The 13,571-nt window shown below is 36.2% G+C and overlaps 1 protein-coding gene across 3 annotated transcripts in view; it reads left to right on the top strand.

The window, feature by feature from the left end:
* LCLAT1 (lysocardiolipin acyltransferase 1) overlaps window positions 1-13,571 on the top strand; it is a 201,650-nt gene that overhangs the window by 81,680 nt on the left and 106,399 nt on the right. For all 3 annotated transcript variants that reach the window (XM_005212908.5, XM_002691445.6, XM_010810157.4), the window contains one exon: window positions 6,759-6,957. In XM_005212908.5, coding sequence (XP_005212965.2) covers window positions 6,774-6,957 — 184 coding nt within the window. In that variant the 5' untranslated portion in view covers window positions 6,759-6,773. The remainder of the gene's footprint in view (window positions 1-6,758; window positions 6,958-13,571) is intronic.

Raw genomic sequence — 13,571 nt, 5'->3', positions numbered from 1 at the left:
CTGCATATAAGCAATATCATACGATATTTGACTGACTTCACTTAGTATGATAATTTCCAGGTCCATCTCTGTTGTTGCAGATGGCATTGTTTCATTCCTTGTGATTGGTCAGTCCCTATTTTCTATTTCTTACTGTTTCAGTTTTGGGAGATGGTTCCTTTCTAAGAATTTGTCCATTTCTTCCAGGTTGTCCATTTTATTGGCATATAATTGCATATAGCAGTCTCTTATGATGCTTTGATTTCTGTGGTGTCTACTGTAACTTCTTTTTCATTTTTGATTTTAGTAGTTTGAATTCTCTCCCCCGTTCTTCCTCATGAGACTGGCTAAAGGTTTATCACTTTTGTTTATCTTTTCAAAGAACCAGTTTTTAGTTTCATTGATCTATTGTTTTCTTCATCTCTATTTCATTTATTTTTGCTCTGATCTTTATGATTTCTTTCCTTCTACTGATTTGGGTTTTCTTTGTTCTTCTTTCTCTAGTTGCTTTAGGTGTAACATTAGGTTGTTGGCATTTTTTTCTTTCCTGAGGTGAGATTGTACTGCTGTAAACTTCGCTCTTAAAACTGCTTTTGCTGCATCCCATAGGTTTTAGATCATCATGCTTTTTTCATTCGGAGAAGGCAGTGGCACCCCACTCCAGTACTCTTGCCTGGAAAATCCCATGGACGGAGGAGCCTGGTGGGCTGCAGTCCATGGGGCTGCTAAGAGTCGGACACGACTGAGCGACTTCACTTTCACTTTTCACTTTCATGCATTGGAGAAGGAAATGGCAACCCACTCCAGTGTTCTTGCCTGGAGAATCCCAGGGACGGGGGAGCCTGGTGGGCTGCCATCTCTGGGGTTGCACAGAGTCGGACATGACTGAAGTGACTTAGCAGCAGCAGCTTTTTTCATTTGTCAGTATTTTTGATTTGCTCTTTGATTTCTTCCGTAATCCATTTGTTGTTGAGTTAGCATACTGTTAGGTCTCTACATGTTTGTGTTTTTTACATTTTTTTTTTCCTTGTAGTTGATTTCTATTCTTATAGTGTTGTGGTTGGAAAAGATGCTTAATATGATTTTGGTTTTCTTAAATTTACTGAGGCTCACTGTGGCCCAGCATGTGGTCAGTCCTGTAGAATATTCCATGTGTACTTAAGAAGAATGTATATTCTGCTATTTTTGGATGGAATGTTCAAGAAATATCAGTTGAGTCCATCTAATTTAATGTGTCATTTAAGGCCTGTGATTCCTTATTGAGTCTAAAGCAAACATTTAGAGGTAAATAACTTTTTTTTAATGTCATATGTTGCCACTATACTTCATTTTCTTTAATGTCATAAATTTTCCATAGTGTATGATCTTTTGATTGTAAATCACGTGTTTTTGGCTGAATCTCTCTACCAAAACCTTAAGAGTTCAAAGATTTCCATAGGTTACTACATCGGTAACTCATTATAACTGTTATGCTTCTCAGTGTCTAATCAATCTAATTTCTTTGGAGAGCCAGTGTAGGCAGAGTGCTTATTCAGATATTAGAGACAGACATTTGGTTTCACTATTGGCCTTCCCACTTTCTAGTAATTTGAACTTGGCTACTTGGCGTCTCTAAATTTCTCTTGCTTCATCAGTTAAGGAAAGTTAATACCACCTACCACAGAGTGTTATTGTGATGACTAGATGAGATACTGAATGTAGACTTTGCAAAGTAAGCAGTAAATGTTTTCTGCTTTACCAGCTTTAGGGGGTAGGCTAAACTGCATTATCAAGGAGAATTTGGAGTGGCTTGAATAAGGCAAAACCTTTACCTTCAAGTCCTGGTTGTCAGGTTAGCTCTGCTCCCTGCTGTTATGCAAGGACTCAGATTCCTTCCACCCAGCCTGGCATAGCATCTTCTTCTGTATGGTTAAGACTGTTCACTACCCCTTCTTTGCCCTACTCAGCAGGAAGTGAGGAGGGAAGGAAGGCCAGAGCAATAGCTTTTCATTTATACCAGTGAATTACAAGTTATATATAATACCTCTTGCTCACTGCATAGGTAAGAACAGCTAAAAGCTCTTACAGAATCTGGAAAGTGTTGGAAATGTAGTGTTTTGTTTTCTGGATGGCCACGTACACAATTAAAATCTATTACTTTGGAAGAAATGCTGGATTTTATTGGACAAATTAATGGACAGATTTTGCCATAGCTGCTACTACTGCTATTACAACCAATAGCAATCAATTACAGCAGAATTGCTGCTGCTGCTGCTGCTAAGTTGCTTCAGTCGTGTCCGACTCTGCGACCCCATAGACGGCAGCCCACCAGGCTCCCCCGTCCCTGGGATTCTCCAGGCAAGAACACTGGAGTGGGTTGCCATTTCCTTCTCCAATAGAGCAGAATTATGTCATATCTATTTACCTTTGACAACTTCAATTCTGTGCCCTAGAATGGATGAGGGGAGAGATAAGAATGAATGTTTGAAATCTGAGTGGTCTGGTGCTAAATATGCTTCATGTGTTTAAAACCGCATGCAAATCAATAATTTCATCTGATGGTGGGTTGGAGAAATCTGGTCCAACATTTAGAAAAACTGGCTAAGCTGTACTTACTGATGTGTGCTAGTCTCTTGTAAGTACTTTTGTTTGAGATTTTCAAGGGTGATTTCAGCTATTCCTGACTGTTGCCTTATTACCTGTCTTGAGAACTTATCATAGAGGCAAGATTCAACCACCATTGTAGTGTCAAATTGGTATATATTTGTAAAAACTTCTGTTACCCAACTGTTTCACTCACTGACTTGCTCGATGGTAATGGTATATCGAGCAGAGTCTTTCAGTTAGAAATCTATAGAAGTTGAATCCCTTGTAGCTAGGTTACAGAAAATCATGTTCTGATTTTGAGAAAGTGAACATCTCTATTAAAAAGAAATGAAGAAAAACTGTCATGGTGTCTATGATTTTTTATTTCGTACTTTTGCAAAGTGCTAATGGAATTTCTACTTTGAAGCAAATAGTACAATAGATCACTTTTTATTCAGAAGGAATTTTAGTTTTGTCTCCTCTATAGGTGTACTTTATTTGAAATACTCTTAAACAGTTAAAAGTCATTTTTCACTAAAAATAAATTAGGGTAAATGCATTTAGACTAATTATTGCTTCATAGAAATAATCAAAAATTATTCTTTTGTATAATCTTTTGTAAGTTTCGCTTGTGCATTAAAATGATTTCATTGGCAAGATTTTTCTTATCTTACTATTTTTAATTGGTACATTTTCTGTTAAATGAGGTTCCACAGTAAAATCGTCTAGAATTTTAGAATTAGATGAGAATTAATTAGAATTAGAGGTCACCTAGTCTAACTTACCTGTGTGTCCAAGAATCCTTTCCCAAAGTCTGCAAAGTACCTGTAGTCTGCAAAGTAGCCATTCATTCTCCTTTGAAACGTTTTCGTAATGAGAAGTACATGTCTTTGTTCATTTCATTTTTGGATGGTTCTATTCAACATAATCAATACTGTCAGGTCAAACTTTGTTTGTGCCCAGAGAAATTTTTGCTTCTCAAAATTCTGAGTCTTTCCAACTGTCTGATTGTTAGCCAATTAATTACCAAGATTATGAGAACTACTTGGAGTTCTGTCCTTTCACCATAAATCATGTCCTAGGAATTTAGTGGTCATTTTCTAACTCGCCATCTAGGACACATCTCTTCCCACAGCTTGCTGATTCCACTCCCGTTCTAGAACACAACAGGTGTTCAACAAACATAGATGACTGAATATAATTTCTGTCTAGACTGCTGCTCTTAAAAAAGAGGGTCTCGGTCTTTGAGTGACTTCAGATTGTGCATCCTTCAATACCTAAGGATTTGAGGACCTGGGTCTACAGAGCCAAGGCAGACTTGGAGATGAGGAATGTCACAGATCTTTCTTACATCAGACTAAGTAAAGATCCACTGGAATGATAAATAGGAGCGCAGGCATCATGGCAAAACTGATTCTCTTTGATCATGAGGGTAACCCCTTATTTTTGTTTTCGTACACAGTGGAACACTTGGAGGTAGTAAACAGTGGTATATAAAAGATTCTCAGAAATTCCTCATATATTTCTAATTCTAGGTGAGATCTTTGATCAAGTAAATAAAAGTCCTAAGAATTATTACCACTCTTGATTCAGACATAAAGCATTATAAAATTTTATAAGATTCATTTCTTACTGCTGAAACTTATCTTCTATACTAGAAAGAGAATAAATATAAGAATAATGGCTTTTTTTAAACAGTTTTTGATCTGTATTATTTGAATTCTGGAATTCTTTATAAGCATTAGAACTTTGTGTAGTGTATTTGTTAGTCTGCTTTTGCAGGAGCTGTAAATAATGTTGACTAGATATGTCTTTCCTGGCATTAAAAATGATTAATGTGAACTAGAGCTCTAGGTTGTCCAGAAGGTTATATATTATAACTCTCAAGCACATTCTGATAGAGTGCTGGATGGCAGGAAAGAGAATACTTTATGATATGCTCCTCAACAAACAGTCTGGGATTTTTTACTTTTGACATTTACTATAATGAAAAGCTAAAGATTGTTTTGGGGTCCATAGGAAACACATATTGGAAATTTCACATGTAAGGCTAGAGTTGATGTTTGGGATTTATAGGCTTAAGATTTTCATCCCTTTTCTATAGTACAACATGGGCTGTCCCAGGTGGTGCAGCAGTAAAGAATCCGCCTGCCAATGTGAAAAACGTGGATTCTCCATGGGGTTCCCAAAGAGTTGGACATGACTGAGTGAGCATTCACACACACATAGTATAGTACACAATTAGTAGTCAGCTTCCTCTTTTGACTCTTAAAGGAAGTGTTCCTGTATTTTAGTTATTTGCACACTCTGAAAATTATATATCATATTTGGAGTGCAGAGTGGAGCCAATCCAAATTAACCTTGGATGGTGACTTCATACACATCACCTGGGCCAAGACATATAATTCAGTGATTTCATTTTGGTAGTTGACAGCCCTTTACGCCTGTAAGTGGAAAATGGATATTTCTTGCTGTGGGTCCAAGTCTAGAGGACTCCTCCCTGATTTTCTCCATCCTGAAGTCTCTTCTACATTGGAATTTAGCTTTCCAAACTTTGGGGGGAGGGGGTTATAATTATTTGAGTGGTTATGGACGCTTTAGAAAATTTAACAAAAAAACACAGGCATTTTTTAGCTACTTTAGCCTAAATGATCATGTTTTACATCTTAACACTCTGACTCTGTGGATATAATAACAAACGTATCTAATCTTTTATTTTTTAGCTTGTATTCCTTTTAACCTTTTTTTTTTCTTGGGCCTATTTGAAGTCCTGTTGTTCTTTTGTATGTTTTTAAAAAAGCTCTTTTTGGAAATATAATGAAAAATTAATAAAACATGAAAGCACTTTAATAATTTTATTGAAGTATAAATATCAACCAGGTAAGGAAATAGAAAATTGTCAGCAAACCACCTAACTTCTCAGTCACAAAACCCTTTTCAACAGAAGGAATATCCTGACTTTTAGTTATTTTGTTGCTCTTCTTTTTAATTTTGCCACCTCTGTATTTACCCCTGGGCTTCCCTGGTGGCTCAGTGGTAAAGAATCTGCCTACCATTGCAGGAGACACAGGTTCAATCCCTGGGTCAGGAAGATCCCCTAGAAAAGGAAATGACAGCACACTCCAGTATCTTGCCTGGAAAATCCCAGGGACAGAGGAGCCCGGTGGGCTGCGGTCCATGGGGTCGCAAAGAGTTGGACACAACTGAGCATGAACTGAGCACGCAAGCATGTTTACCCCTAGAATATCGTAGTTACTGTTTTAGAAAGTTTTACATATGGACAATTATTATGTTCTTGTTTTGTTTCTCAACATTATGCTCGTATGTTGTCCATGTTGCTACTGATGCCAATAGTTCATTTATTTTCACTGTTGTATTATATCCCATTGTATGACTATACCACAGTTGGCTTATTTGCTACATTTTGATCAAAGTTTTTTTAACATTGCCAAAGAGAACTTTTTATTTTCTTTTATCTGCCATGGACCAGTTTTCTTTCCCTAAGTTTATTACTTGGAAATTATTCAGAAATTTAAATTGGCATTGCAGTCAGTAATCAGGGCTTCTTAATATCTGTTACTGTTCTTTCAAGAACCTCAGTCTATAATTTATTCTAAATATTTCATATATAATTTAATGTCTCTCCATCAGTAAAGTTAATTAAATAAATTCAGCAAATATTTGAGCATCTCCTATGTGTCAAGCACTGTGGCTGAAGTACTTTAGTAAACATACACTGCTTATATATTTAAAAAATAAACAGATATATGTGTTTGTTTAAAAGAAACCATAGTACAAAGAGGTATAAAATGAAAATTTTGGCTGTTCCCTCAGTCATATATCCAGCATTACATTTCTTGACTGTTCTTTTATTTAAAAATGTAATAATCTTATATATCTGTAGACTTAAAAAAATTACACAGTGGAGATCTTGTTGTATGACTTTTGCACTTTGCATCTTAATAATCTATCTTGAATATTTCATTGAAAGTTAGCATTTTTAAGTTAAGGAACTGCTAGAAGCTTAAATTAATAGAACTGAAAATACAGACAGTACTTTGTTCCAGATTAATTTATTATAGAAGCAAGAATAATGGGGGGAAATATGCTTTTGACTTATTAGAAATCAGATTTATTTATAGGACATGATAAACTTTTACCTATGGGAAATCATAACTTTAAATTGTTAAATATCTATGTGGTTTTTTCTGTAGGCATTGCTGGAGACGATGCTTGGTGTGAAAGTGGTTATAACAGGTGATGCATTTGTTCCTGGAGAAAGGAGTGTCATTATCATGAATCATCGGACAAGAATGGACTGGATGTTCCTATGGAATTGTCTGATGAGATACAGCTACCTCAGATTACAGAAAATTTGTCTGAAAGCCAGTCTCAAAAGTGTTCCTGGATTTGGTAGGTTTACATAAATTCTTTTAAGTTGTTCATTTATTTTATATGTGATGTACTCAAAAACTACAGAATAACTTACTAAATTCCACTTAAGTACTAAAGCCATTTCCATTTTTTTACAGTCTGTGGACTGTAGACTGGCAGGCTACAGTCCATGCGTTTGCAAAGAGTCAGACATGACTGAAGGGACTTACAGGCATGATATTCCAGGATAATCCCTCCATCTTAAAAGATTTAGTTAATCATATCTACAAAGTGTTTTGTTTTGTTTTGTTTTTTCCTTTTCTGCTTAGGTAATGTTTACAGGTTCAAACGATTAATACCTTATGTGGGTATCTTTTGAGAGGGTCATTATATAGCCAAGGTATTTGTTGATCTATGTATTGCAGGTGAAGAGATTAATTACTTAAAGTCACAAAGTTAGAATTAACTTCTCTTTATATATATGTTTCCCATCTGTGTACCACCTTTTGGAAGAAAGTAATATTCTGTGTTTATGTGGATTTGTTATACAGTCAAGTTTAGGGATTTTTTTTTTTTTTCTAAAGGACTTGTTATTTTGAGATAATTGTAGAATTACATGCAATTTTAAGAAATAATACAAAAATTTCCCCATGTCCCCTTTATACAGTTTTTCCCAATGTACAGTATTACAACCAGAATGTTGACATTGATACAACCAAGAAGCTGAACAGCTTCCCCACACGGATTCCTTATATGGTCCTTTGATAGCTTCACATCCCCTTCTCTGACCTCTGGCTATCACTAATGTGTTCTCAATTTCTATAATTCTGTCACTGCAAGAGTGTTACTTAAATGGAATTATACAGTGGGTAGCCTTTGGCGATTTATCTTTTTTTTACTTAGCATGATTCCCTGGACATTCGTCCAAGTTGTTTTATGTATCAGTAGTTTATTCTTTTTTCTTGCTTAGTATTTCTCTATAGTCTTCAGTTGGAGAAGGCAATGGCATCCCACTCCAGTACTCTTGCCTGGAAAATCCCATGGACGGAGGAGCCTGGTGGGCTGCTGTCCGTGGGGTCGCTAAGAGTCGGATATGACTGAGCAACTTCACTTTCACTTTTCACTTTCATGCATTAGAGAAGGAAATGGCAACCAACTCCAGTGTTCTTGCCTGGAGAATCCCAGGGACGGAGGAGCCTGATGGGCTGCCGTCTATGGGGTCGCACAGAGTCAGACACGACTGAAGCGACTTAGCAGCAGTAGCAGCAGCAGCAGCCAAAGACAATCACCAGTTTTTCTTTTTCCTTAGGGGATAATAGATTATTTTAATCTCTTTTTTGGAAACATCTTATGTTGAAAGAGAATAAACTATTCTTAAGGAAGTATATATGGTCCCAGAAGGACAAAAATTTGAAGGATATGAATTAATAGTTCAGTAACTTCTTATTTCATGCCATACTTGTGGTAATTTAGACCAGAAACTGGTCTGTGCTGATAAGATACTTGAAAGGACCTGATTCCCTCACATGCATCTAATAAATAGTAATGAATACCCTTTGGTTCCAAGCAGTATACTAGGTGCCATTGTTTTCTGAACTTACCTAATCTATCATTTTTAAATTCCTAGAAATGTTTACTTTCCAAAGTTAGAAACGCAATGTGTTCATTGAGTGGTGGATAAGTATGGATTTTTCAGCATTGCTTAATTGCCCTTCACTCCTTGATGTGAAGAAGGGGTAAGGAACAGACGAAATGTATTCAAACCTATTGTTCACATGTGAGTGGATGAAGCACCCACTAAATTCCCTGACAGCCTCATCCATTACATCTGTACTTCTTTGGTTCCTATGTAATATTTCTTATTTGAATTCTTTGCTCTCTAAACCATGTCCCTATCAATAGTGTACTGAAACTGTGTAGGATTTTGACAGCAAAGGGCAGGCATTGTCCTCAGAACAGACTGGTAAGAAATATTGCCTGTTTGTGTTTTACTTGTCTTCATGCTTATAGTTTTGTCTTTGTCACATAACAGTATTATAGTGTCAGTATAGTCAGACTAGTTAACTCATTGTTGCCCCAGGAGATTTTCACAGAAACTAAATGCCCACGGCTGGCAATTTGTTATGTAAATAAATATTGAAACATCTCCAATCAATAACATTCAGGTAACAAAAGACATATTAATACATCTCTGTTCAATAATACATTAAATGTCAACTGACTTTCCCTCGAGCAAACATCTCCATAGAACCAGCAGAAAGCTGCAACATTTTATGACATAGCGCCAAAATTCATATAACAGCCTATCCACAGTACCTTACTGGTAGAAGCTGTCACTGTCCTTAAAGAGACTAGGGGAGGAAGCATACACATCACCTCTTGATGGTAGAAATATCAAAGGTTTTTCAGTGTTTTAAAAACTGCCACATTCATCAAGAATGATAATGTCTTGTTTATCATTCCTTATTCTACATAAATATATTAACAGAATATTAATATTACGTGAATGAGCTTGAAAATGTATGTGAAATTAACACGTTACATTGAGAAAAATAGAAATGAAAAAGAAAAATTAAAACAGTTTTGTGTTTAATAGATTGAATCCATAATAAAAAGCCTTCCCAGAATGGTTTCTGGAGGACAGTGGCAGCTGCCTGATTTTCCTTATCCTTAAAAAAAAAATTCATCCAATCAACAAACAGAAAATATAACCACATATCACTCATCTCTTCAGCATGATCAGGAGACAAAGAAGGCATTTAGAAGGTATGGTATTAAGTAGAGAAATAAAAAGTCTACATTCTCCCATCCATCATTGCAAACCTTTGGGTTTTAAGAGTGAAGAAAGGCTTAAGAGTAAAGGCATTGACAACTTAGAAGAAGCACAGACAAAAGCATCCCCAGAAAGATTCCCGTCTAATGCTAAATGCCAAAATACCAACTAAACACAGGTCAGGACATAGTAGCTCATAGCACAAAACACAGGAAAGTGATTAGAAAGAGTGAGACCTGAAGATGCCTCAGAGAAGCATTGCTTCTGAGGGAGAATCAGATATATAGAGATGGGGTAAACTTCCCTTGAAAGTATGGCAGTGAAGGAAAAGGAAATTGAAGATCTGGCAGGAATAAAAAGAGAAACATGAAATAAAAATCTTTGCTCATCACATGCAAATTATGCACCCAAACTCCATAACCATAAAAAAAAACTTAAGTAGAGGGGAGAACTGAAAAACCAAAAAGTCAAAAAACATACACCATAACACAGCACTCTAAATGGACTGAATTATTAAATAAGCATTTGACAATTTTGTTTAAAAAAAAAAAAAACTTTTGAGAAATACAATGAATAGTAATGAACAAAAAAATTAGAAATATTTCAACTGAATTCAAGCAAAAAAAAAAAAAGAAAATTAAAAAAGGCAAAACCAGAAATAAAGAGTGAATTATGAAATATCCAAGAGGAAATAGAGTAAAATGACTCAGTGATGAAAAGCTGGAAGCATGTCCTCTAAGATCAGGAACGAAACAAGGATGTCCACTCTCACCACTTTCTTTTGGCCATGCCACACAGCTTGTGGGATCTTGGTTCCCTGTCCAGGGACTTGAACCCGGCAGTGAAAATGCTGAATCCTAACCACTGGACCCCCATGGAATTCCCATTCTCTTGCCACTTCTATTCAACATAGTTTTGAACGTCCTAGCCACAACAGTCAAACAAGTAAATAAAAGGAATCAGAACTGGAAAAGAAGTAGTAAAACTGTCACTCCTTGCAGATGATATGATACTACATAAAGAAAAAAATCCTAAAGATGCTACCAGAAAGTCACTAGAGCTCATCGGTGAATTTGGTAAGGTTGCAGGTTACAAAGTTAATACACAGAAATCTCTTGAATTTCTACATATAACAACAAAAGATCAGAAAGAAAAATTAATGAAACAATTCCATTTATCATCATATGAGAATACTAAGTACCTAGAAATAAGCCTATTTAATGAGGCAAAGGATTTCTACTCTGAAAAGTGCAAGATGCTGATGAATCAAAGATGACACAAACAGATGGAACGATATACCATGTTCTTGAACTGGAAGAATCAATATTGTCAAAATGACTGTTCTACCCAAGGTAATCTACAGATTCAATGCAGTCCCAATGGCATTTATCACAGAGCTAGAACAAAAAAGTTTTAGATTTGTATGGAAATACACAGGACCTTGAATAGCCAAAACAATCTGAGGAAGAAAAACAGATGGAGGAATCAGGCTCCCTTACCTCGGAATATACTGCAAAGCTACAAAAACAGAAATACAGATCAGTGGAACAGGATAGAAAGCCTAGAAATAATCCCACACAGCTGTGGTCAATTAGTCAATGACAAAGGAGATAAGACTACACAATGAAGGAAAGACAGTCTCTTCAATAATCAGTGCTGAGGAAACTGAACAGCTACATGTAAAAGAATGAAATTAGAACATTCTCTTAACACCATACTCAAAAATAAACTCAGGATGGATCGAGGACCTAAATGTAAGGCCAGACACTATAAAATTCTTATAGGAAAATATAGAAAGAACACTCTTTGACATAACTTACAGCAGGATTTTTTTCAGTCCATCTCCTATTAATTGAAATTTTAAAAACTAAATGAAACCTCATTAAACTTTTTTTGTATAGCAAAAGAACCCATAAACAAAACAAAAAGACAGCCCATAGAATGGGAGAAAATATTTGCAAAGGAAGTCACCAACAAGATTAACCTCAAAAATATACAGTTTATGTAGCTCCATGTCAAAATAAAAACAACCCAATCAAAAAAAAAAGGGCAGAAGATCTAAACAGACATTTCTCCAAAGAAGACATGTAGATGGTGAAGAGGCACATGAAAAGATGTTCAGCATCACTAATTATTAGAGAAATGGAAATCAAAACTACAGTGGGGTATTACTTGACACCTGTCAGAATGGCCATCATCAAAAACTCTACAAACAATAAATGCTGAAGAGACTAGAGAAAAGGGAACCCTTCTATACTGTTGATGGGATGTAAATTGGTATAACCACTATGGAGAACAGTATGCTGCTGCTAAGTCACTTCAGTTGTGTCCAACTCTGTGCGACCCTATGGACTGCAGCCTACCAGGCTTCTCCGTCCATGGGATTCTCCAGGCAAGAACACTGGAGTGCCATTTCCTTCTCCAGTGCATGAAAGTGGAAAGTGAAAGTGAAGTCACTTAGTCAACACATATGCTACTTCTACCCATTTCCCTTGTTCCTTACAGAACCAGTCTAATTGTAGAACAGTATTATACTTAAGAGACCATCCAACTGGCCACCGTTCGCCATCCTCCAGTGGATACTGTGGCCATTGGAGAAGGAGCCCAATGGAGAAAGATACAATGGAGAACAGTATAGAGGTCCTTAAAGAACTAAAAATAGAACTACCATATGATCCAGCAGTTCCACTCTTTGGCATGTATCTAGAGAAGACCATAATCCAAAAAGATACATGCACCCCACTGTTCAATGCAGCACTATATATAATAGCTAAGACATGGAAACAACTTAAATGTCCATCAACAGAAGAATGAATGAAGAAGAAGTGGTACATATATAAAATGGAATATTACTCAGACATAAAAAATAATGAAATAATGCCATTTGCAGCAACATGGATGGACCCAGAGATTATCATACTCAATCAATACAAATATCATATCACTTATATGTAGAATCTGATGTTTTTTTTAAAAGATAAAATGAACTTATTTACATAACAGAAACAGACTTACAGATATCAAAAACAAACTTATGGTTACCAAAGGGGAAATGTGGGAGGCAGGGCAGAATAAATCAGGAGCTTTGGATTAACATACACAAACTATATAAGATAACCAACAAGGACCTCCTTTAGCACAGAGAACTGTTTAATATTTTGTGATAAACTACATGAGACAAGAATCTGAAAAAGAATGAACATATGTATAACTGAATCACTTTGGTGCACACCTGAAACTAATAACAACATTGTAAATAAACTATATTCCAACAAAATTTTTAAAAAAGAATGAAAAGGAGGAACAAGAAAAAAAAAGTCCGAGGAAGTAGTTGAAATGAACGATAGTCATAGTTATTCTAACATCTATATAACTGGAGCCTCTAAAGAGTCAATCAAAACAATGTAAATATTTTAAATATTACAAGGGTTATATTTTAAAGTATTACCAAGAGAAATCTTGGGCATAAAAGATGACTGGAGAGGCACTTCCAGCATGACAGCATGAGGAGCTGTCTATACCCACTTCCCAGTGAAACTGGAAAATCTAAAGTAGCAGTCATTTAAAGTCTCTGGAAATGGTCCGGAAGGCATACAGAAAATGAAAATACATTTATTCAAGAAAAGTTATACCACGATTTGTCAAGAACGAGAATCTGTGTTTTTTAAAACAAGACACACTACCAGGGTCCAACCCTGGTAGGATCCAGGAATTCCCTCAGGAGGATGGCGTCGGCGATAAGGAAAGTAAAAGGGGAGAGAAAGAGGCTTGATCTTCCTTGGTTTACACAGAAAGCTAATAAAGCTCCTGACTCGGAACTTGCTCTGTTCACGGAGGCCGCAGGCGCCCTCTTGGTGGGGTGAGGACGCAGGATGCCCTC

Source organism: Bos taurus, chromosome 11 (assembly GCF_002263795.3).
Source record: "Bos taurus isolate L1 Dominette 01449 registration number 42190680 breed Hereford chromosome 11, ARS-UCD2.0, whole genome shotgun sequence".
Taxonomy (NCBI): domain Eukaryota; kingdom Metazoa; phylum Chordata; class Mammalia; order Artiodactyla; family Bovidae; genus Bos; species Bos taurus.
Note: the sequence above shows the minus strand (reverse complement) of the source record. Positions and strands in the feature narration are given on the sequence as shown.